Here is a 26,448-nt window from a genome sequence, read left to right as displayed (position 1 = left end):
AAGACTGTACGTGATATAGAAATGCCCCAAGTCCCTTTCCTATTTGGGGGTAGATTGCACCCTACACTTATACTTATTTTTTTTTGGTGTGTTTTATTCCCTGATTTCTATGTACTTTTACATAGGCTTTACCACATGACGTACGGGAAGACTACCATCAGGTCTGGTGCCAGCACCTGTTTGCTAATCCTGCTCATATGTGGACTGCTTTGAATCCATTTTAATGAGCCCAAAGCACTTGTAGTGCAAAATATTTAATAGATAGTGCTGCTAGATAAGACTTTTTGCAGCCAGAAAAATTATTGTTTCACACTGGGGAATATGAGACACCCCAAAGCACTTGTAGTGCTAAATATTCTATAGATAGTGCTGCTAGATAACTTTTTGCAGCCAGAAAAATTATTGTTTCACACTGGGGAATATGGGACACCCCAAAGCACTTGCAGTGCTAAATATTTTATAGATAGTGCTGCTAGATAAGACTTTTTGCAGCCAGGAAAATTATTGTTTCACACTGGGGAATATGAGACCCCCCAAAGCACATGTAGTGCTAAATATTCCAAAAAATGCCTCCTCTATCCTCCTCTCTTCCTGCTCTAACAATTGCTATAAGAATTTCAATAATAATTGAAAGAATAAGGTATACAATAAATGCTCTGTCCCTGCTCTAATGCTGCCTGCGACCTAACCCTGCTCTCTCCCTCTGTCAAATGGCGATGGATTGCTGTGGAGGCTGGTATTTATGCATTTCAAATATCGCGAGAACCGAGCTCTGAGATCCGACGACGTCACAATGACGTTTTGGCTCGATTTCGAATCCGAATGGGTGGGAGAGTACCGAGTCGTAAAGTTCGGGCGGGTTCGGTTCTCCACGAACCGAGCCCGCCCATCTCTAATACGTAGTAATGTTTATGTCAATCAAAAACAAGTAGTAGTAGTAAGTAGTACACAGTAAATAGTTTTAGTGCCGAGTAATATGCTATCAGTGGTTAGTGCCTAGTAAAATGCCAGCTGTGTTTTTGGTGATCAGTAACATACTCATAGAGGTAGTAGTGTCCCAAATATATGCCAGCGGTTCCCAATAATAAACCAATGCACAATAATATGTCTGCTGTAGTAGTGGTACCCAGTAACATGCCAACAATCACTGTAGTGTCCAGCAAAATGTCACATTGTGTCCCATTCATCATATGGTGCCCCCTTCATCATACTGTGCTCTGTCATAATACGGTGCCCCCTACATCACTGTGCTCTGTATCACATTGCGCCCCCTCTATCACTGTGCCCCCTTTTCAGACTGACTGTGTCCCGTCATAAAAAACAGCGCTGGGGCTTCTTTTCTTTTACATTAAAAAAATAAGCAATAATAATACTCACAATTCGATGGCTGAGGCTGCAGTGGCTCCTTCTTCTCTTGTGGGGCGACGACAGACAATGGAACTTGAAGAAAGGACCGCGCCGAAGAACATGAAGAATGGACGCGCGATGCTCTCGCCGCAATTAACCACTTCCTTGCAGGCCTGGCTATTCACACCATGTGAATGCAGCCAGACACCCAGTCCAGGGAGTATATGTTAGGAGTCATATGACTCAAAACAAGGGAGCCTGTTGCTGCCAGAGATTGCCTTTCTCCTCTCTGGTGTCCAGTCACAGGTGCCACGTCATTGGTCTGTCCATTGAAGTCCCACATCAAAGTAGTCACCCGAGGTGACACCTGGCTGCTGAGCAATAAATAAATAAAACCAAAGTCCTGAGGGTAAATTTATCAAGCTATGAGTTTAAAAAAGTGGAGATTTTGCTTGCAGCAACCAATCAGATTCTAGTTATCATTTATTTCGTACATTCTACAAAATGACAAGAATCTGGTTGCTATAGGAAACATCTGCACTTTTTCAAACCCCCAGCTTGATAAATTTATCCTCTGGTATGCTGTGGGCCTGTTTAATGAGGAGGCCTGGGGCTGCAGTCCCATCAGGCCTATTGTCAATCCAGCCCTGCTACCAAGTACACTCAGCAACTTATGTTTTAGGAGATGCTAAGATGAACGTTTAATCTGCGAACAGACAGAATTTACGCAAAGTGTTTTGCTTGTTCCAGACTATGATGGGAGCAAGTTACTTTGAATATCACGCTGGCCTGGGAACCATTGGTCTGCAGCCTCTGCTGCTCAGCCCAAAATGCTGAAAAATGGAGCATCCTTGTGACCTTGGACAAGATATTTTATTTCCCTGTTTCCCAGTTACTAAAATCATGGTCCTTGTCTCATCTAGACAGTAAATCAAGGACTGCAGAAATGTGTACATCACTACTGGGTAATAATTGTATGCACCAATTAATGAGGAATAAATAACATGATTACATTTTGTTTTATATAGAGAGTCTCACTGGATCAGCACTGATGGCTCAGCCAGGAGACATCAAACATTTACTTAAAAAATGAAACCTATAACCTTTAACAATTAAAAAATAAACAAAGTAAAGGAAATAATTTATATATATATATATATATATATATATAAAAGGTACTCCAATGTGTGTGATGAACAACATGCAAATATGAAGAGGTTCTAGTGATGGTAATATAACATTTGTCTATATGATTTTTTGGGAAACATACAAGTGAAAAATAAAGTATATGGGTTTATATTCCATCTAATATTCCATAAAATAACTCCTAAATGGCCAAATGTACAAACAGTCATATAATAGGTTATGGTGAATAATGGGTTATGTGCTTATTGCCCACCTGAGTGCCCTTATGACTAACACATGGGTTCACCATAGCACCTGTCCAATCACACTGCAGCACCCGCCTCCTCATCCTGGTATAAATCACCGGCCTGTGGTTAGTTGCAGTATTGGGAGCTGCAGGCAAGATGGGGTTGTCCAAGCAATGGTTAGGGATTGTAGTAGTGCTGTGGAGCTGTGCTTTAGTGTGTTCAGTGCCTGGTACAGAGGGGTTTTTGGAAGATGTGTCTGATTTGCATTGTGGGTCCAGTAAGATGCAGTTTTCTCTTCCCTCTGTGCCCATAGAGTTTATATCTGCCTTCACTGTATTGGGTGAGTAGTTCTGTCCTTTATATCCTGATGTATAAGAAGTTACCTCTTTAAAAAGAACTGTTTTGAATTAATGTCAACTGATACGAATTCTAAGTTGCTTGGTTAAAAAAAATATACTATATATATTTACTTATGAACTGGCCAAGGGCCATATATTAAGTGTTTAAAAATATAATGCTCTAGGTCTTGCAGCTTAATTTATTGTTCTCCTTTAAGCAATAGTGATGCACTGTACAAAATGAATAACCCATAGAGCAGCAGGAAGCTTGTAGATTGTCTGATGAACATGAAATTTAAAATGAGACTCTAGTTCCTGTGAGACAAAGAATGGAGGATTGAATTGGCCCTAGGCAGAAATGTAGCTGGTGCCTGCACCTTCAGATCACTCTACTTTATTCTATAAACATATTCTCCATATGCAGTCTCTGTATTACATTCATTTTACCATTTAACATACCCAACAGATCTATTGTAGTACTGTGTATATAACTTGTATATAGGATATGGCCCAGCTGCATTAATGATTTAGAAATTCATATTCAACTTTATTGTGGTCCTGTCCCTTCCAGATTATGAAGGAAAGTCTCACTGGCTCCATAATGACTCTAGTTGTGGTATCTGGGTAGGACAGAAACCAGATGGCTCAATGATCATTGGTGCTGCCTATGATGGATGCTATGTAAGAGAGGAGGTAAGGCACACTACAAACCATGGCTAAAACCCATAGCTTTGACTTTCTCTGTTAGAGGGGCTCATAGAAGTTGCAGCAACCCATTGAGATCCAAAGCGTTCATCCCAATACTGTAATGTCCAACTTAAATATTGGCAATTTGGTACAAGTGTGTAGAAACATTCCAATAGCATCCTAAATATATGGTTAGTTTTCATTCAGTGCCTCAGTTATATATCTCAATGTTCTGCCCTGAATTTCCAGATTCAAAAGAAATTCCTATAATGGTATCTCACACCCAAAAAACTACACCACATAAGGGGTAGCTCAAGTCATTGTTTCCTTTCACTGTACCACTTGGTTATGTTATAGGTGATTGTTTGCTAGCATAGATGTTGGTCAATGTCAGACTATGGTCTAACCAGGAAACAGTACATTATGTAATGAGTACTAGAATGTTACTTAGATAGTTTACAGTCCACTTACTTAGGAGTATGAAAATTATATGACACATTCTAGTATTACTGTATGAATGTGTGGCCCCTCCCATTCTGTGACTTCAGTTGGAATAGTTTGCCTAAGGTGCAAAAGCATCTGAGTTGACCCTATGCATACTAACCCACAGTACTTTGTGAACTGTAACATTTGGAAATTATACATCTCTACTGGAGACAACAAATATTTGTCTGGTACCATATTTGGCTGCAAGCTTTCCCTTATATGTTCTCTGTCCTACCTGCCCCTCCTCTCCAACCACACAGCAGACTGAAATGATGTTCATTTTCCCAGTCCTATACATGAACTCCAGTACATGTAAGCTTACAATTCCAGAGCGGAATGGCAGTGCTCAAGTATTGTATCTTGAACTCTCTTCATGAAGTCATGGGGACTTTTATAACTCTGCTCCCCTCTAATAACCCCATGTCTGGCTATACAGGAAACCCTTTAAAATTCATTGTCTTGTCTCATAGAATGGAGACTACGTGATGACTCTGATTGCTGAACAAATTTCCAATGGTGTAGTGGAATATTATAAACAAGATTTCAAGTGCACGGTCAAGCCAGGTAAGACATTGCATGTTGAAGGGTTAACTACAAGGAAACTGAAGCCTTGATGTAACTGAGGGAACTTTATAAAAACAAGAGAACCTGCTGTAATCACTGACATACCTAAACTGGCAGCTAATGATTTTCCTTCCCAACCCTCTACCTTATCTCCCCTCAGTGTTCATGTGAGGAGGCTTAAACGTATCCCTATTTCTACCATATACACAATTAGCCAGCTGTCTTCACTGGACATTCCTCATTAATCAACAATGAATTATATTTTGGGTGCCCATTAACTGCCTGAAGACTGAGATTTGACACTTAAATATAAGTAGGAAAAGAATGTGAACCTTCAAACTGCTTGTTGCACTGTTGCCAGATTTACATCTGGCTCTTGCTAGTTAGGACACAGCAGTTGTGACTACATTGTGGATTTTCTTTCACAGCTATGGATGCTCCACGCCCCAGTGACTGTGCTGCCATCCTGCGTAGTGACCGCTTGCCTTGTGCCAATTCAACTGTGTCCAGGGATGTCTGTGAGAGACTAGAATGCTGCTACTCTCCTAGTGACTCCGTCCTTCCCTGTTACTATGGAAACAAATGTAAGTCCAAATGACCAGTCATAGAAATAAAACTGGGTAACTTCTTATGAGAGGTTCAGGTGACTACAATGGGATATTGGCAATGAACCAGTGTTGTAAAAGCACTTGGTGCTACACTTTGCTTTTCTCAGATCTCCCAGAGAACTGTGTTTTCATACTCTTTCCATGTACAGTTCACTTACCCTTGTGACTGAAGCACTAGAGGGGCCTGAGTGAGACTCTAAAATTGACATGGGGGGGGGGGGGGGGATTGGTTTTATGAAGATTCAAAATAAAGGACATGGCTGTGCTCACAAGGGAGGGGGAGTAGTAACGGCTCTAAGTCTACGTAGCATCTGGGCATCAGCTATGGGTTTATTTCTAGCGTAATCCCTACCACAAATGCTAGATCACTGACATGAATAGAACCATTACTGCAACTTTATGGTCAGTGGGGTAATTCTCCACCTGTTGCACTTGAAACCTCTTTTGAAGCTGAAAGCCAGGGCAAACATCCAAGACGGCTTCACTGTGGCTTGGGTGGGGGGGAGGTGGGGGGGAGGGGGGGGGGGGGGTATAAAGGTCCAGTATATTCTGGTAATGTTTGTCTCTCTAGTAAAATGAGCACTACAGTGTCCAGATTGAGTCGGCATCTTCAAAACCTATGTACATGTTGGCTGCTATACACAGGGCTGCCAAGAGGGATATCATCAATTTAATGGTAACAAATGCTTCTCTATAAATCTTTGGGCCTAATGCAGGTTTACATCATAGTCATGGTGGTTACTATGAAATTTTCAGGTTCTCTTGGCTCTGTCCACAAGTCTTTCTGATTGTAGATGGAATGTGCACCCTGGGTATCTTCCCTCCCAGTCACTTTACAATTACTGTGAGCAGAGTGAACATTTATAGTGAATCACTGCACCTGTTACTGTGGCGGTAAGCTATATACTGGGTAATCCCAGGTACTGCAGGTCAGAAGATCAGACCTACCCTGTAGGAGGTACTAACTTATCTGTAATGTAAAACATTTCTAGGAGTTGTATTAGGAAGCAGCACTGTATATTGGTGCAGTGATATTTTCACTTGAGACAGGACAATGCTGCACATTACATCGCCTGTATCATGACCATGCAGTCATGGGGCTCCAGGACTACAGGAGCAGTGTGGTTGAATTCTTCCATGTGCCAAAAAATTAAATGGCCACTGGTGCATCATGGAAACCCCCTAAGTGTGTCCTAGCACATCTCTTTTGGGGGTTTGACAAATTGGGAGGTATGATCAGTGTCATCAATAGGATTTTCAGGCCACAGTACAGCAATTTCTTAGGGGGCCCCTTCCATAGGAGCCATGGCTACACCAATATTTATATACATTAATATTGCTTGTACTTCATAGGTGTGGCTAATTACCACACTTGCAAGACAAACCTAATGTGAATTACTACATAACTTTTCCACAATAAATTACATTATATCTAGAATAGGGTGTGGCTTGGCCATATGAGTTGACAGGTCTACATTTCAAGTGATGTTGGATTGGCTTATAAAATGACTTATTTAAACAAACCTGTTTTCATTGTAAAATATTTCCCCTCCAGTGACTGCCCAGTGTACAGATGGTGGCCAGGTTCTGATCACTATCTCCAAGGATCTGACTGTACCGTCCTTGCTCTTGGATTCAGCCAGTGTCCTCAATGTGGACTCCACTTCATGTCCCATGATGAGTGTTGCTAAGACTTCAGCTTTCATACTGTTCCAGTTTCCTCTTTCTTGTGGGGGAGCAAGTCAGGTAAGATTGCAGTGGAACTGATGGACATGAGCATTAAAACACCATAGAGTTGCCAAATGGTTTTTGAAGGCTAGATGTGGAGTTTACAAAGTAGGCAGCTTGTCTTGAAGTTTGATTTGTAGGACTGGATGGAAACTTGTGACTGATTTAAATGGCTATGTAAGATGTTCTAGAGACAACTGGGTGCATAGATTCTACCGGAGTAGCAGAGTATATTGCATGACTACTTTGTGCTTTTAGCATGCAAGAGGTTGGTTACTCACAGTGAAGTCAGTTTAGCATGTTTATGGCAGTTTCCCCTTTGGGTCTGTCAGGATCTAGATGGTGGCAAATGCCAAAAGTTGAGTTGACTGCATACCTGGATAGGGATCCCATAATCCTGTCTTGTGCAAACCTAAGGTAACATGGTGACCTGGTTTAACAAGTCCTAAAAGCTACACCATGCTTCTTGTGTTTTGTAGGGATGTATCCAGAATGAAACTAGTTTAGTGCATGAGTGACTAGTAGGGAAATGATACATTGTATATTTGATCTCAGGCTGGGTGAGGCCTTTTGTAAAGCATAACCTAAAGGTCCACTTTGTACAGACTTGGTATTTTGACACTAAAACTGGATAATCTGATCCCAGAGACACAAGCAGTTAGTTGCTGACTGTAATAGTTAAAATGGGAACTACTGAACATGTTCATTTTCAGCTTCATTAAATTGTTCAATGTTGCCTGCAGCAGCTAAATGGATGTTGTATTGAAATAAGAATATAATCTTTTTGATGCACTATCAAATATTGATTGATATGGCTGTAAAAAAAAAAAAGCCTGTTGGTGAACTGTAATATGACACCATTACTTTAGTGATCCTATATTAGACACCTTAATGGGCTAACTTGTAACTCTGTGGACCCATGTCTGATGCTTGTCAAGATGCCTTGGATCTTAACTTGGTAGAAGTGCATCAAACAAATGAGCTGCTTGAAATGCCTGAAGCATAATACTGATCTTCCTTTGCCAGGTATCTGAGAATGCTATACTGTATGACAATACAGTTTATGCCACCAAGGATGTAAGGACATGGCAAGGCTCATCAATCACCAGAGACAGTACACTGAGGTAAGACCCACTGGTGTGTGCATTGGGTCTTGCTGTTTACTGAAACAAAAACTAATATTATTGTGTTCATCTAGGCTGACTGTCCGCTGCAGCTATTCTCAGACTGGTGTGGTCCCGCTACAAGTGGAGGTTCTCACACTACCACCACCCCTTCCTGTCTCCACCTCAGGACCTCTTCTCCTGGAGATGAGAATAGCTCGAGGTAATGACTTTTGTATCTTCCATGCTGCAGGACACTGGAGAAATTGTGGGGAGGGGAGGGTTTAATAGCTGTGTAACCATATAAGATGAGCTTGTCTACAATAGCAAGTGACCTGGCTGTTGCCTGTTCTGCATTGTGGACTTGGCCTAATATAGGCTGAGGATTGGGCCTACTTTTGGGTCTGTCCAGGCATGGAGTTTGGACTATTTCCAAGCCTTGGTCTTCCTGCCAAAGTGTATACACAATTGTTTCTGCCAAGTAAAAGTATACTAGTCAGAGTAAGACGTATCTGTTGCATATCTCTGAATTTAATTTTTCCACTGCTTGTGACCACAGTGAACAAGCGCAACTATAGCTACTAAGACCTGTGACTCTTTGGCACCTGAATGGTTTCAGTGCAGGAAATGCAGCAACCTAAGCAGCTCTGGGGAGTAAAAATTGTATGAGACAATAGGCCACACTTGTCCTGCAGTCTGCTAGATTTTATTTGTTACATGGGATAAGTGACTGGCTAAGTTGTGACTTGTCACATGATATTCCATGTTCTCATTGCAGACATGCAGTATGCTTCATACTACTTGGATACAGAGTACCCTGTGATCAAAGTACTCAGAGATCCAGTCTACTTGGAGGTCCGAATCCTACGAAGAACAGACCCAAACCTGGTCCTGATCCTAAATGACTGCTGGGCTACTCCCTCTACAGATCCCACCCAACAAATCCAATGGCCCATACTCGTGGATAGGTAAGGCTGGAATTCAATTTCACCATTCCTATGCATGAGAATAAGATTCTTTTTGAGCTTGACTAAATGTCTTCCATTTCAGATGCCCTTTTGTTGGTGACAACTACCTCACTCAGCTGGTCCCAGTTGGTGCACCCTCACAGAACATGCCTTTCCCAACCCACTACCAGCGCTTCATTGTCAGCACCTTCACATTTGTGGATCAGAGTACCCAGACTGCTCTTGGTGGACTGGTAAACTAACTTCTACAGTTATACTTTCCAGTATACTGCATAGACTGGCTAGGGGGCTATCAAAATAGACAATGGCAAAATAAAATCCCACTATTAATCTATAAGCAAATTTAGATGTTGTCCTTGAAGACGACTTGCTTTTGTAAGACAGTCTGGTATACATGACTTGTTCATACAGTAAGCTACATCACTAGTGATCAGGTTAGTTTCAAACATAACACATTAAAGACCAGATTGATTCTCCTTTGCTAGGCCATCTTTCTACCTACATTCAAATAGCTTCTGCTACTAATGTAGATTGGGGGTTTGTTCCTTAATATTACAGTTTAAGAACTGGAATTATGCCAGTGTGATACAGAAAATTCTATCCCAAACAGCTACTTGATGACCATCTGTTCCACAGGTCTACTTCTACTGCAGTGCTTCTGTGTGCATCCCGTCTGCTACTGACTCCTGCACAACCTCATGTGGCCAAAGAAAAAGTAAGAGCTATTTGTGTGATAAAGCTCACTCTATTTAGTAGTAGAAGGCACTAATATTAATATTCCATTTGCAGAACGAGCAGCCAAGGAACCAGTGCAGGAGATCACAGTAAGCAAAGGCCCAGTGGACTTCATTGATAGTGAGGTTCCATCATATAGGAAGGATTCCATGTCTGTTCAAGGTAAGCCACATGGAAGTATGACTACCATTTGTCAGGGAAAGCTATACTGGGTACCCTTGTCAAGACACTTGCTTGGCCTTTTGCCTAAATGCAAATGGAATCCACTATTGCTCTGGGTTTCATCTGGCCCTTAGTAAAATTGTGGATGTACAAGGAGGGAATTTCAGTTTATTCTGTATAGAATACCATTGCCATTATCTATAAATGTTCCTACAGGAGACGTCTGGGCTCCTGGTATGCTGAATGAACTGTCTGAACCAGGCTTCATTGGTACTGAAGAAGAAGGTAACCTGCTAGTCAGTTTTTCATATTGCTGATTGTCTAGACTTTACATGGACCTTCCTGATGGAACATCACTCCTTGCAAACCTTGGAGTATTTGGACCTTAGTTTACCCAAACATCCAACCATTCAGCTGTATTCAGTGATGTTTACCTGTCCCTCAAGCAAGATAAACATGTATGCTAAAACCCTGCAATGACATTAGAGAAACTTGAATGAGTTGATGTCAATGTGTTAGACCTTTTGCTCTTCTGTTTGTGGGTCTTCTCTCATTATGTTGCTTCCTATTTTCAGGTACCTCTGACCATAACTCTTCTACTCTGATGTGGTTGAGGGGAGCAGCGGCAGGAGGAGGCATCTTGATAGTGCTTGTTGTAGTACTGGGTTTCTGGTGGTGGCACAAGAGTCGGAGCCCCACAATGCACACTGTAAAAATATGAATAAAATATTGGTCTTAAACAGACTTGTTACTATGATTTGAGAATTGTGTTTTTTGTTTTTAATATACATTTACAAGGGCACACTTAATTGGGGGACTGTACAGACCAACTTTGCCCAGCTGAGTAGATCTGCTGGATTACATTTGTCAGATCTACTGATTGAAAAGTCATTGTAAACATTGGCTCTTGACACTATCCTGCCAAATTTCCCATTCTCACGTAATGTCTTAAAGTCGCATACAAAATTCTCATAGATTAGTCCCATAGAATGCAGCCTATGAAGAGGTAATAATTAAATTACAAATACTAGAATATACATTGGCTTTGACCTGCTGTGGGATGTGGATTCTGCAACTAGATATGTAGGGGGGTATGAAATGAGGCCACAAAGTTGCTGATATAATCTTTACATGAGACCTGATTAATAAAAAAGTTGTATTGTCCAAAAGATTCTCCTAATGGGTGCTAACCAATAAGACCTCTGCCTCCTAATAAAATATGTCATAATGGCTCATACTACCAAAAATAATTGCTGATTTTTAATGGGTTTAATAGGTGTTTGGTTGGTGGATACACAATCTATTACAAACTACATACAATATAAGAAGTGCAGTCAACAATTTCAAACAAGAGGATACCACCATAAAATACTATGCTATTTGTGATTATTCATATGTATTTATAAAACAAATAATAAAAAAAATGCATAAAACAGAAAATGCACAATATAAACCAATATTCTAAATTCAATAAATCTGGCTTGTAATCCAGCATAATTCATGTGACAAAACGAGTCTGAAAACACCTAAACCAGCCTGTCCCTTGTTTCTCACAAAATGTGGATTATAGCAAGTACTTATAGGCCTTGCTTTTGTTCACCAGCTTAAGAGTACAACTGCAGTGTACCCTTACATGTGGATAAGGGGACATTGTTGTACATTGTAAAAATAAATTTACAAATTTACTTGTGGCAGTGAGGTTGTTATTCATTGTCCTTAAAGTGAAGCCAGGGGGTTACAGGTATACAGGTAGGGATCAGGTTGCAAGATTCTGGTGAGGGAGAAAGTGAATTAGTATCCATTGTTATCACAAGACTACCCCAGATGTTTGGTCATACACTGGCAGGAGAGGTTCTGTGGAAGTATAGCTCATCTCCACTTCTCTCTCCAAGAATGCCACTACCCCCCCCCCCCCCCCCACCCCCAGTCCAGGACCTGCCAATGTTATAACAGGGAGAGGCCCAGGGGGGACAGCACCGTGGAAACTTGACTAAGATATAAAGAGCCACTCCATGGGGGACGATGTTCATTCGGTGGATTTGATCGTGGAAAGTGCTGGTTTTAGAGTTGCTGTTCTCTACCCAAGACTACAGATGCAGCTGAGATGCATGGGCTTTGGATTTGGCAATTCAGGACAGCCAGGTGACCAACTCCTACAGGCTTCCCTGGCCTAGGAAGGCATTCCATGGTTGGCCAGCCAGATTGAAGTAGGTAGCATTGGGCCAGAAAACCCAGTATCTTCACAAGTCACTATTACTTCATTGCTCCTCCCCTTATTGTGCACATAGGTGAATCCTTCTAAGTATTGTTAAATTGACAGCCAGTCCTCTTATCATATAACTGAACATAGGTATTAGTTCACTGGAAACATACTTGCTCTTTAAATTTAAAATTTGTTAAAATCTGCTTCACAGAAATCCTGTTGGGATTTGGTATAAACAATCTGTCACCAGTTTCACACACCACTGACTGCAGATAGTTTAGCATGGATTAATAACACACATTTACACTTGCACTTGTAAATACACATTATTAAGGTTCCAATACATTTATTAGTAAAATGTATTAGAGATTATTTATACATAGATAAAAACTATAGTAAAAGTATTAATGGTTCAGGTCACCTAAAAGGTAGAATTTAGTCATTTTAAAGCTTATTTCACTGGTATTAACCCGGTGTTGACAGAGTAGTGATTGCATATAGTGGTCAGAAGTGATAAACAATATGAGATAATACTCAAGTACTTTGGTGGGTCAGTTTAAACTGGTTATTCGGCAAGAAAACATTTAAACAGTTGGGGAAGTTGCCCCCCCACCCTTGGAGAAAATAAAAAGAACTGACCTATGACCAGCAGACAACTGGAACATTGTTAACTCTGGATCAATGAAGACCTCTAAGTGTTATCTGTGTACATAGTGACATCATCAGTGTGTTTTTGTAAACTGAAGCTGCATATAGGCAAGCTTCCCTGGGCCATTGCTCTCTACTGTCTTGACTGCAAAACTACATGGACCTGGGTCCAAGTGAAGCGCTAGTAAAAAATGTAATGTATTCAGTTTTTATACTTTCCTGTGTTATAGCTTTTTATGCCTCATAATGGCTTGCTGCAAATCCTGCTATAATTTGCAATTAAATATCTTTGTGCATTGGAACCACAATAATCGCATTGGACAATGTTTATTGGTAACGGCAAAATGACTTTATTAATCTCCATACACATTAATGCACATTATGTAAATAAAACATATGTACACCTAACTCTACATTAGCACCACTGTTTGTCTGTACATAGCAGACACTGTAAGTGCCTAAGTATAGGAAAGGATTTCTTTCGTCCTTAAATTGTTTGCTGCCTTGCTGGGGTCACACTACTACTGTGGGTCACTAGCACTGAGGATCTTCACTAGGGATCATGTGAACCACCAGACAACATCAGCAGGGCAGAGCATGCCAGCAGTAGGAGATACAACTAATATTTAAAGCAAAAGAGGAAATTCCTATTAATATATAAAGCAGTAGCATACGTAGTAATGTTTATGTCAATCAAAAACAAATAGTAGTAGTAAGTAGTACACAGTAAACCGTTTGTGTCCAGTAAAATGACAGCTGTGTTTTTAGTGGTCAGTAATATACTCATAGAGGTAGTAGTGTCCCAAAATATACGCCAGCAGTTCCCAATAATAAATCAATGCACAATAATATGCTTGCTGTAGTAGTGGTCCCCTCTAACATGCCAACAATAAGTGTAGTGTCCAGCAAAATGTCACATTGTGTCCCATTCATCATATGGTGCCCCCTTCACCATACTGTGTACTCTTTTCACTCTGTGCTCCTTCATCAAACAGTGCCCCCTCCATCACTGTGCCCCCTTTTCAGACTGTCTTTGCCCCGTCATATAAAACAGGGCTGCGGCTTATTTTTTATTTTTTTTTACATTAAAAAAAATAACAAATAACACTCAAATTTGATGGCTGAGGCTCCCTTTTTCTCTTGTAGGGCGACGACAGAGTGGAACTTGAAGAAAGGACCGCGCCGAAGAACATGATGAATGGACGCCTGATGCCTTCGCCGCAATAAGCCACTTCCCTGCCAGGCCTGGCTATTCACACCACGTGAATACAGCCGGACACCCAGTACAGGGAGCATATGTTAGGAGTCATATGACTCAAAACAAGGGAGCCTGCTCCTGCCAGAGATTGCCTTTCTCCTCTATGGTGTCCGGTCACAGGTGCCACGTCATCGGTCTGTCCGGTGAAGTCCCACATCAAAGCAGTCACCAGCGGTGAGCGCGGCTCTGGCTGCTGAGCAATAAATAAATAAAACCGAAGTTTTGAGGATAAATTTATCAAGCTGTGAGTTTGAAAATGTGGAGATTTTGCTTGCAGCAACCAATCAGATTCTAGTTATCATTTATTTAGTACATTCTACAAAATGACAAGAATCTGGTTGCTATAGGAAACGTCTGCACTTTTTCAAACCCGCAGCTTGATAAATTGATCCCCTAGTATGCTGTGGCCTGTTTAACTGAGGAGGCCTGGGGCTGCAGTCCCATCAGGCCTGTTGTCAATCCAGCCCTGCTACCAAGTACTCTCAGCAATTCATGTTTTAGGAGATGCTAAGATGAGCGTTTAATCTGCGAACAGACAGAATTTACGCAAAGTGTTTTGCTTGTTCCAGACTATGATGGGAGCAAGTTACTTTGAATATCACGTTGGCCTGGGAATCATTGGTCTGCAGCCTCTGCTGCTCAGCCCAAAATGCTGAAAAATGGAGCATCCTTGTGGCCTTGGACAAGATATTTTATTTCCCTGTTTCCCAGCTACTAAAATCATGGTCCTTGTCTCATCTAGACAGTAAATCAAGGACTGCAGAAATGTGTACATCACTACTGTGTAATAATTGTATGCACCATTTAAAGAGGAATAAATAATATGATTACATATTGTTTTATATAGAGAGTCTCACTGGATCAGAACTGATGGCTCAGCCAGGAGACATCAAACATGTACTTAAAAAAATGAAAACTATAACCTTTAAAAACAAAAAGTAAAAAAGGTAAAGGTAATAATAATTTTATATATAAAGGTACTCCAAGGTGTGTGATGACCAAACTGCAAATATAAAGCGAAAATAAGATTCTAGTGATGTTAATATAACATTTGTCCATATGTTTTTTAGGAAAAATATAGATGAAAAATAAAATATATTACTTATAATATTCCCTAAAATAACTCCTAAATGGCCAAATGGACAGTCAATCATATAATAGGTTATGGTGAATAATGGGTTATGTGCTTATTGCCCACCTGAGTGCCCTTATGACTAACACATGGGTTAATCATAGCACCTGTCCAATCACACTGCAGCACCCACCTCCTCATCCTGGTATAAATGACCGGCCTGTGGTTAGTTGCAGTATTGGGAGCTGCAGGCAAGATGGGGTTGTCCAAGGCATGGTTTGGGATTGTAGCAGTGCTGTGGAGCTGTGCTTTAGTGTGTTCAGTACATGTTACAGAGGGGTTTTTAGAAGATGTGTCTGATTTGCATTGTGGGTCCAGTAAGATGCAGTTTTCTCTTTCCTCTGTACCTATAGAGTTTATATCTGCCTTCACTGTATTGGGTGAGTAGTTCTGTCTTTTATTTCCTACCTTAAGTGGAATTTGTCTATAAAGAGAACTGTGTTTTTAATTATTGTCAATTGATACCGATTCTAAGTTGCTTGGTTGAAAAGTTATAATTATAATTTTGAAATGGCCATATAGTGTTTAAAAATATAATGGTCTAGGTCTACCAGCTTCATTTATTCTCTTTTTAAGCAATAGTGATGCACTGTACAAAATCAATAGCCCATAGAGCTAGCTGGCAATATTTCTCAACCTTCAGGCAGCTTGTAGGTTGTCTGATGAAGAACATGAAACTCAAAATGAGACTCTAGTTCCTGTGAGACAAAGAATGAAGACTCTAATTGGCCCTAGGCAGAAATGCAGCTGGTGTCTGCACCTTCAGATCACTCTACTTTATTCTATAAACATATCCTCCATATGCAGTCTCTGTATTACATTCATTTTACCATTTAACATGCCCAACAGACCTATTGTAGTACTGTGTATATAACTTGTCTATAGGATATGGCCCAGCTGCATTAATGATTTAGAAATTCACATTCAACTTTATTGTGGTTCTATCCCATCCAGATTATGAAGGAAAGTCTCACTGGCTCCATAATGACTCTAGTTGTGGTATCTGGGTAGGACAGAAACCAGATGGCTCAATGATCATTGGTGCTGCCTATGATGGATGCTATGTAAGAGAGGAGATAAGGCACACTACAAACCATGGCTAAAACCCATAGCTTTGACTTTCTCTGTTAGAGGGGCTCATAGAAGTTGCAGCAACCCATTGAGATCCAAAGCGTTCATCCCAATACTGTAATGTCCAGCCTAAATCTTGGCAATTTTGTACAAGTCTGTGGAAACATCCCAATAGCATTCTAAATATATGGTTAGTTTTCATTCAGTGCCACAGTTATATCTTAATGTTCTGCCCTGGATTACATTCTTCCAGGTTCAAAGGAAATTCCTGTAATAGTATCTCACACCCAAATAACTGCACAACATAAGGGGTAGTTCAAGTCATTGTTTCCTTTCACTGTACCGCTTGCTTATGTTATAGTCAGGGGTGGGCTGGGCTGGGGGGCATTGGCCCCCCGGGCGTGCTCAGAATCTTATTTGTCAGCATATGTTACTCTCTCTTCCGGGGGGTGGCCGCATCTCGTGTCGTGTGATGAGGCCGCCTGTGCGCCCCCTGGGCTGACATTAGCTAGCCCGCGCCTGGTTATAGTTGATCGTTCACTATCATAGATGTTGGTCAATTGCAGGCTATGGTCTGACCAGAAAATGGGTGTACCAAAATTATATAATTATATATAAAGTAACATTATAGTACTTGTTACATAATGTACTAGGTAACTATGGACTGTAAATTATCTGACACATTCTAGTATTTCTGTATGACTGGCCCCTCCCATTCTGTGACTTCAGTTGGAATAGTTTGCCTAAGGTGCAAAAGCATCTAAGAGTTGACCCTATGCATACTAACCCACAGTACATCTGTGAACTGTAATTAATGCTTGACAATTACAGATCACCACTAGAGACAAATTTGTCTGGTACCATATTTGGCTGCAAGCTTTCCCTTATATGTTCCCTGTCCTACAAACCCCGCCCCTCCAACCACACAGCAGACTGAACTGATGGTCATTGTCCCAGTTTTATTCATGAACTCCAGTAAATGTAAGCTTACAATTCCAGAGCGGAATGGCAGTGCTCAAATATTGTACCTCAAACTCTATTCATGAAGTCATGGGGACTTTATAACTCTGCTCCCCTCTAATAATCCCATTTCAGGCTATACAGGAAACCCTTTAAAAGTTTGTCTTCTCTCATAGAATGGAGACTACGTGATGACTTTGATTGCTGAACAAATTGCCAATGGTCTTGTGGAATATTCTAAACGAGATTTCAAGTGCACGGTCAAGCCAGGTAAGACATTGCATGTTGAAGGGTTATCTACAAGGAAACTGAAGCTTTGATGTCAATAGATGTAACTGGGGGAACTTTATAAAAACAAGAGAACCTGCTGTAATCACCAAGATACCTAAATTGGTAACTAGTGATTCTCCTTCCCAATCCTCTACCTCCTCCATCCCCCTCAGTGTTCATGTGAGGAGGCTTAAATGTATCCCTATGTCTACCACATACACTATTAGACAGCTGTCTTCACTGGACAGTCCTCCTTACCCAACATATAGTTCATTGTTGATTGAGACTTGACACTTAAATATAAGTAGGAAATGAATCTGAACCTTCAAACTGCTTGTTGCACTGGTATTGGATTTACATCTGTACATTACTAGTTAGGACACAGCAGCTGTGACTACATTGTGCATGATCTTCTTTCACAGCTATGGATGCTCCACGCCCCAGTGACTGTGCTGCCATCCAGCGTAGTGACCGCTTGCCTTGTGCCAACTCCTCTGTGTCCAGGGATGTCTGTGAGCGACTAGAATGCTGCTACTCTCCTAGTGACTCCGTCCTTCCCTGTTACTATGGAAACAAATGTAAGTAATTACAGATGAGTGGTCATAGAACAAAAACTGGGTAACCTCTTGTGAGGGGTTCAGGTGACTACAATGGGATATTGGCAATGAACCAGTGTTGTAGAAGCACTTGGTGCTACATTTTGCTTTTCTCAGATCTCCTAGAGATCTGTATTTTCATACTCTTCCATGTACAGTTCACTTATCCTTGTGACTGAAGCACTAGAAGGGGCTGAGTGTGAGAATATAAATTTGACATTGGGGGGGTTTGGTTTATGGAGCATTCAAAGTAAAGGACATGGTTGTGCTCACAAGGGAGGGGGAGTAGTGACAGCCCTAAGTCTACATAGCATATAGGCTTCAGCTATTGGTTTATTTCTAGCTGACTCCCCACCACAAATACTGCTAGATCACTGACGTGAATAAATCCATTACTGCAACTTTATACTTGGTGAACTATATGAGTGGGGGTAACATTCTTCGCCTGTTGCACTTGAAACCTCTTTTGAAGCTGAAGGCCAGGACAAACATCAAAGATGACACTGTCTGTAAAGGCCATCCCATTCTTCTGGGTGCCAAATGTGTTCATGGTGGTTTAGGGGGGGGGGGGGGGGTAAAGGTCCAGTATATGCTGATACTGTTATTTGTCTCCTGTAAAATGAGCACTACAGTGTCCAGATTAAGTTGGCATCTTCAAAACCTATGTACATGTTGGCTGCTATACACAGGGCTGTCGAGGGATTTCATCAATTTGATGACAAATGCTTCTCTATAATTCTTTGGGCCTCATGCAGGTTTACATCATAGTCATGGTGGTTACTATGAAATATTCAGGTTCTCTGGGCTCTGTCCACCAGTCTTTCTGATTGTAGATGGAATGTGCACCCTGGGTATCTTCCCTCTGTCACTTTACAAATGTTCTCTCTGCTCACAGTAATTATAGTGAATCACTGCACCTGATACTGTGGTAGTAAGTTATATACTGGGTAATCCCAGGTACTGCAGGTCAGAAGATCAGACCTACCCTTTAGGAGGCACTAACTTATCTGTAATGTAAAACATTTCTAGGAGTTATATTAGGAAGCAGCACTGTATATTGCTGCAGTGATATTTTCGCTTGAGACAGGACAATGCTGCTCATTACATCGCCTGTATCATGACCATGCAGTCATGGGGCTCCAGGACTACAGGAGCAGTATGGTTGAATTCTTCCATGTGCCAAAAATCAAATGGCCACTGGTGCATCAGGGCAATCCCCCTAAGGGTGTCCTAGCACATCCTTTTGGGGGTCTGACAAATTGGGGCGGTATGATCAGTGTCATCAATAGGATTTTCAAGCCACAGTACAGCAATTTCTTAGGGGGCCCCTTCCATAGGAGGCATGGCTACACCAATATTTATATACATTAATATTGCTTGTGCTTCATAGGTGTGGCTAATTACCACACTTGCAAGACAAACCTAATGTGAATTACTACATAACTTTTCCACAGAAAATTACATTATATCTAGGATAGGGTGTGGCTTGGCCATATGAGTTGACAGGTCTACATTTCAAGTGATGTAGGTCTGGCACAGTTGCCTGACATTCTCCACTGTGGGGCTATCATGGGTGTATTGGCCTTGTAGTCAGGCAAAGTGATGGCATCCACATTAGCATTGAATTTTGGTGTTTGCAGTCACTGAAACCACTGATCTGATATGGACTGTAGGATTTCAAAAGGTGGCTTAATAGAATAAGTCCCAGACTTGGTCTGGACAAATGTGGATTAGCTTATAAAACAACTTATTTCAACACACCTGTTTTCATTGTAAAATATTTCCCCTCCAGTGACTGCCCAATGTACAGATGGTGGCCAGGTTCTGATCGCTATCTCCAAGGATCTGACTGTACCGTCCTTGCTCTTGGATTCAGCTGGTGTCCTCAATGTGGACTCCACTTCATGTCCCATGATGAGTGTAGCTAAGACTTCAGCTTTCATACTGTTCCAGTTTCCTCTTTCTTGTGGTGGAGCAAGTCAGGTAAGATTGCAGTGTAACTGATGGACATGAGCATTAAAACACCATAGAGTTGCCAAATGGTTTTTGAAGGCTAGATGTGGAGTTTACAAAGTAGGCAGCTTGTCTTGAAGTTTGATTTGTAGACTGCCATTTAAATTAGTCACAAGTTTCCATCCAATGTAAGATGTTCCAGAAACAAATGGGTGCATAGATTCTACTAGAGTAGTAGAGTATATTGCATGACTACTTTGAGTAACCAACCTCTTGCATGCTAAAAGCTCATAGTTAAGTCAGCTTAGTGTGTTTCTGGCAGTTTCCCCTTTGGGTCTGTCAGGATCTGGTTGGTGGCAGACTTTGTAAAATACCAAAAGTTGAGTTGACTGCCTCCCTGGATAGGGATCCCATAATCCTGTCCTGTTAAACCAGGTCACCATGTTACCTTAGGTTTGCACCAGTCCTAAAAGCTACATCATGCTTTTTGAGTGCTGAAATCTTGTTGTAGGGATGTATACAGAATTAAACTAGTTCAGTGCACGAGTGACTTGTAGGGAAATGATATATTGTATATCTGATCTCAGGCTGGATGAGGCCTTTTGTAAAGCAGGACACAAAGGACTTAGTATTTTGACACTAAAACTGGATAATCTGATTCCAGAGACACAAGTTAGTTGTTGACTAATAGTTAATATGGGAACTACTGAACATATTCATTTTCAGCCTCATTAAATTGTTCAATGTTGCCTGCAGCAGCTAAATGGATGTTGTATTAAAATCTGAATATAATCTTTGTGATGCATTATTCATGATTGATTGGAATGGCTGTAAAAAAAAAAAGCAATCTTGTTAGTGAACTGTAATATAACTTGGAACTCTGTCTGTGGTCCCATGTCGGATGCTTTGGATCTCAACTTGGTAGAAGTGTATCAAACAAATGATCTGCTGCTTCAAATGCCTGAAGCAGAATACTGATCTTCCTTTGCCAGGTATCTGAGAATGCTATACTGTATGACAATACAGTTTATGCCACCAAGGATGTAAGGACATGGCAAGGCTCATCAATCACCAGAGACAGTACACTGAGGTAAGACACACTGGTATGTGCATTGGGTGTTGCTATTCACTGAAACAATAAACTAATAGTATTGTTATCCTAGGCTGACTGTCCGCTGCAGCTATTCTCAGACGGGTGTTGTCCCACTACAAGTGGAGGTTCTCACACTACCACCACCCCTTCCTGTCTCCACCTCAGGACCTCTTCTCCTGGAGATGAGAATAGCTCGAGGTAATGACTTGTGTATCTTGTGCAGGACACTGGGAGGGGGGGGGGGGGGGGGGGGGGAGTTAATGGTTGTATGTTCCTCATATGAGGAAGATGAGCTTGTCTACAACAGCAAGTGACCTGGCTATTCCCTGTTTGCATTGTGAACTTGGCAGCATCCTGTGTTCTGATATTAATTTAGGCTGAGGACTGGGCCTACCTGTGCAGCTTGTGGATGTGTCCAGGCATGCAGCTTTGCCAGAGAATTACAACAGTCTTCTTGTCCTCAGTATCGGGGGGGGGGGGGGTGTATTCCTCAGTGTGGTGGTTTTGTAACAGTTTGTGTAACTGACCAAGGCTTGGAAATGGTGGATATAACTGTATACACTTTTGACCAAGTAAAAGTAGTATATGATCTGAGTAATGTTGCATATCTCTGCACTTAATTTTTGCATGGCTTGTGAACACACAACTACATCTATTGAGACCTGTGACTTTCTGGCATTCTCCCTATCACACCTCTTCAGGTGTAATGGGATGGTAGGGGTGTTCTAACATGGGCAATGTATAGTAAGGGCACGTTCAAGTAAATGCATATGGATTTAGATTGTGTCATGATCAGCTACTTATACCTGCAACTAACACCCAAACTAGCAAACAGCTTGTAACTGGAGGTTTGAGGATGACTTGCAGACCCTTAATGAGACTCTAATCTTGCTTCAAAATGCTCAGCAAATTCGAATCTGTGGCCAAGCTATTAAAGATATACTTTCAATATCTGAAGTTTCTCAGCTGTATTTAAGTTATTGATGTTTAAATAATGCTTCATAAGAACTGCATTCATAACATCCCCTGGACATATGTCCAGAAAGTATTTTGTCTGTCAAGCAGCTGCATCAGCTACTACACACTTGCATGTGACTTCATCAATTGCATGTTACACTTGCAGTCCGCTTTGAATAAGGGTTTAATGACGACCAGATGCTATATTTGGCTGAATAAATCCGCTGCTTCAGTTGGCTTCCTCATAAGATGTGCATTGTGCAGAACCCAAACTGGAAATGGTTTTGTATGTAGATATCTTCCTTGTGAGAAGCTCTAGTGGATCTAACCTGGCACAACCATGTGCAACACTTCAGTGTAGATTCCAGAACACAGAGCTGTTGGGTCTTCACAGACTGTACTCATCTTCTGCAACACTGGGGAAGACTGCAGAGCAGCACAAGTCACAGGTAAGAAGCAGAAGCATGGGGCCAAATTGTGAAGCAAACTAATAGTTTGAGTGCAGGAAATGCAGCAACCTCACCACCTCTGGGGAATAATTGGATAAATGCAGCCTAGTCATATATACACAATGTGACAAATCTAGCAGACTGCAAGACAAGTGACTGGGTAAGTTGTGAATGTTCACATGATATCCCATGTTCTCATCAGACATGCAGTATGCTTCATACTACTTGGATACAGAATACCCTGTGATCAAAGTACTCAGAGATCCAGTCTACTTGGAGGTCCGAATCCTACGAAGAACAGACCCAAACCTGGTCCTGATCCTAAATGACTGCTGGGCTACTCCCTCTACAGATCCCACCCAACAAGTTCAATGGCCCATACTTGTGGATAGGTAAGGCTGTAATTCAACCTAGCACCATTCCTAGGCATGACAATAAAACTTTTTGAGCTTGACTAAATGTCTTCCATTTCAGATGCCCTTTTGTTGGTGACAACTACCTCACTCAGCTGGTCCCAGTTGGGGCACCCTCACAGAACATGCCTTTCCCAACCCACTACCAGCGCTTCATTGTCAGCACCTTCACATTTGTGCATCCAAGTACCCAGACTGGTCTTGGTGGACTGGTAAACTAACTTCTACAGTTATACTTCTCAGTTTATTACATGGCATGGCTAGGGGTCTATCAAAATAGACAATGGCATAATAAAATCCCCCCCCAGGTCAATCCATAAGCAATGACAGTGTTTGTACTTCAAGATAACCTTCTTTGTAAGACAGTCTGATATACACAATTTGTTCACACAGTAATCTACATTACTAGTGATCAGTTTGCAACATAATGCATTAAAGACTAGATTAATTCTGCTTGACTAAGCCATCTTTTTAGCCACATTTAAATATCCTCTGCTACTAATGTAGATTGGGAAGGAGGGTGGCATTATTCCAGTTCTTAAACTGTAATTTTGAAAGAACTGGCTGTTATGGATACAGGAGAATTGATTAGATCAGTCTCGTAAATAGATTCTATCCAAAACGGCTACTTAATGACCATCTGTTCCACAGGTCTACTTCTACTGCAGTGCTTCTGTGTGCATCCCGTCTGCTACTGACTCCTGCACAACCTCATGTGGCCAAAGAAAAAGTAAGAGCTATTTGTGTGATAAAGATCACTCTATTTAGTAATAGAAGGCACTAATATTAATGTTCTGTTTGCAGAACGAGCGGCCAAGGAACCAATGGAGATCACAGTAAGCAGAGGCCCAGTTGACTTCATTGATGGTGATAATTCATCATATAGGACAGATTCAATGTCTGTTCAAGGTAAGTCTCATTTGTTATGGAAAGCTATACTGGGTACCCTTGTCAAGACACTTGCTTGGCCTATTGCCTAAACCTGAGTAGAATACACAATTGCTCTTGTTTTCATCTGGCCCTTGGTAAACTTGTGGCTGTACAAGGAGGGAGTTTTGCTTTGTTCAGTATTGAATACAGTTGCATTGATCATCTAAATGTTCCTACAGGAGATGTCTGGGCTCCTGGTATGCTGAATGAACTGTCTGAACCAAGTTTGATTGGTGCTGGAAAAGAAGGTAACCTGCTATTCGGTTTATCATATTGCTGATTGTCCAAACCTTACATGGACCCATCACTCCTTGTCAAGCCTGGAGTCTTTCAATAATTAGTCTACCCAAACAGTCATTTTAGCTATGTTCAGTGCGGTTTCACCTGTCTCTCAAGCAAGCTAAACATATGATAAAACCCTGCCATGACTTTAGAGGAACTTGAATGAGTTGATGTCTACTTGTGTTTTAGAAGACCTCTTGCTCTTCTGTTTGTGGGTCTTCACTCATTATGTTGCTTTCCATTGGCAGGTACCTCTGACCATAACTCTTCTACTCTGATGTGGTTGAGGGGAGCAGCAGCAGGAGGAGGCATCTTGGTAGTGCTTTTTGTAGTACTGGGTGTCTGGTGGCGGCACAGGAGTCAGAGCCCCACCATGCACACTGTAACAATATGAATAAAATATCGGTCTTAAACAGACTTGTTCCTGTGATCATTTGAGAATTGTGCTTTGGTTTGTTTAATTATTTTCTTTTTTTTAATACATTTACAAGCACACACTTAATTGGGGACTTTATAGATCAACCTGGACCAGCTGAGCACATCTGCTGGATTACTCTTGGTCAGGTCTGGCTAAACTATTGAGAAGCCATTGCAAACAGTTAATAGCTCTTCACACTCTAACAAACTTACTGTTTGTTAGGTAATGTCTTAAAGTTGCATACAAAATTCTCAAAGCCCTTAGTCCTAAAGCATGCAGTGTATGAAGAGGTAATGCTTAAATTACAGACACCAGAATGTTTTCTTTGACCTGCTGTGGGATGTAGATTTTGCAACTAGATATTGGTGCAGGGGGGAGGGGGTTGAAATAAGGACAAAAGCTGGTTGATATAATCTTTACATGAGACCTGAATAGTTAAACTGTATTGTCCAAAAGATGAGGGCTCCTAATGGGTTCTAACCAATAAGACCTCTAATAAAATATATTATGATTGATCACATACTACCAAAAATAATTGATTGCTGCTTCTTAATGGGTGTTTGTGTAACAACCAACCAATATATAACAAACTATGCAACATAAGAAATGCAGTCAAACAATAGGATATCACCATATAATTCTTTTCATGATCATTATTAAATAAACTAAACAGAGTTTATAGCACTGGTTTACACTGCATTTTTCTAAGTCTGGCTTGCAATCCAGGATAATTCACTATATTGCTTTATTGCTCCTCCCCTATTGTGCACAAAGGGGAATCCTACTGTTAAGTATTGTAATATTGACAGTCAGTCCTTTCGTCCTATAACTGATTGAACATACGTACTCTCTCATTGCATATGCATTACTTAGAGGAAACATACTTGCTTTTAAAATTGTTAAAATCTGCTTCAGTCTGTTGGGATTGGGGTTAAACAATCTGTCAGCAGTTTCACACACCACTGACTGCAGATAGTGATTAAAGATTCCCCTCCAACACTGCACTTGTAGATCCCTCATGATCAGTCTTCATTGATGAGCTTGTCCTCTATTAATTGTAAATCAAGCCTCCTTTAGGGTCTACTAGTTCAAATGCAATCATGCGGCATAAATTCACTGCGCAAATGCATGCAGTCCAGACCAAATGCCAGAATAGAGAAGAAATGTTATATAAGTGACTTACTGCAGAATGATTATTGGAGCCATACAGGTTGTTTCAGTACCTCAAACTGCTAATCTCTTGGGATTTTTTTAGTCTCTAGAATTTACAGAGAATGGTGCTCAAAACCACCCAGTGGGTGGCAGTTCTGTGGGTGGAAATACCTTGTTAATGAGACATCAAAAGACAATGGCCAGCCTGTTTCCAGCTGATGGGAAGGCACCAGTAACTCAATTAACCATAGGTGGCATGCAGTGGAGCATCTCTGAATGCACAGCACATCCACCCTTGAAGTGGATTTGCTACAGCAGCAGACCACACGGCACCCTTGGGACAGCCACCCAATACGGCCCATTGTTAATCTGGCCCTGTACCAAATACTACACTATGGGGGGTATTCAGTTGTTAGCGAGTTTGGAAGTTCGAGCGTGCAAAGTAATTATTTTTTTGCTATTTTTACCTTATTTTCGAGCGCAAAAACTTCTCACGCAATTCTATTTTTTTTTTTTTTTTTACAGAAACTTATCGCGCTCCAAGCGTTTGTCAATGTTAAAGTA

General features: G+C 41.1%; 2 protein-coding genes across 3 annotated transcripts; both read left to right on the top strand.

Moving 5' to 3' along the window:
• The first annotated feature begins 2,870 nt into the window (after window positions 1-2,870).
• On the top strand, window positions 2,871-24,729 carry LOC142152932 (zona pellucida sperm-binding protein 4-like). 2 transcript variants are annotated; one of them, XM_075210087.1, is made up of 13 exons: window positions 2,871-3,060; window positions 3,630-3,751; window positions 4,702-4,795; window positions 5,224-5,379; window positions 6,959-7,149; window positions 8,158-8,255; window positions 8,330-8,457; window positions 9,013-9,202; window positions 9,285-9,435; window positions 9,839-9,917; window positions 9,992-10,099; window positions 24,212-24,280; window positions 24,563-24,729. In XM_075210087.1, exons 1-13 carry the CDS (start codon window positions 2,877-2,879, stop codon window positions 24,706-24,708), a joined length of 1,716 nt encoding a protein of 571 aa, XP_075066188.1. In that variant the 5' UTR covers window positions 2,871-2,876; the 3' UTR covers window positions 24,709-24,729. The 2 variants fall into 2 exon arrangements, with proteins under 2 accessions (XP_075066188.1, XP_075066187.1); XM_075210086.1 differs by lacking the exons at window positions 24,212-24,280; window positions 24,563-24,729 and adding exons at window positions 10,316-10,384; window positions 10,675-10,843.
• Window positions 17,552-23,870, top strand: LOC142149596 (zona pellucida sperm-binding protein 4-like). Its single transcript, XM_075204920.1, has 8 exons — window positions 17,552-17,641; window positions 18,064-18,219; window positions 20,030-20,220; window positions 21,183-21,280; window positions 21,354-21,481; window positions 22,892-23,081; window positions 23,164-23,314; window positions 23,754-23,870. The coding sequence occupies exons 1-8, from the start codon at window positions 17,563-17,565 to the stop codon at window positions 23,868-23,870; spliced, it is 1,110 nt and encodes a 369-aa protein (XP_075061021.1). The 5' UTR covers window positions 17,552-17,562.
• Window positions 24,730-26,448: the final 1,719 nt, after the last annotated feature.

The sequence above is a fragment of the Mixophyes fleayi genome, chromosome 4, assembly GCF_038048845.1.
Source record: "Mixophyes fleayi isolate aMixFle1 chromosome 4, aMixFle1.hap1, whole genome shotgun sequence".
In the NCBI taxonomy this organism is placed as follows: Eukaryota; Metazoa; Chordata; class Amphibia; order Anura; family Limnodynastidae; genus Mixophyes; species Mixophyes fleayi.
The sequence above is the reverse complement of the archived record's forward strand: the minus strand, read 5'-3'. Positions and strand labels throughout refer to the sequence as shown.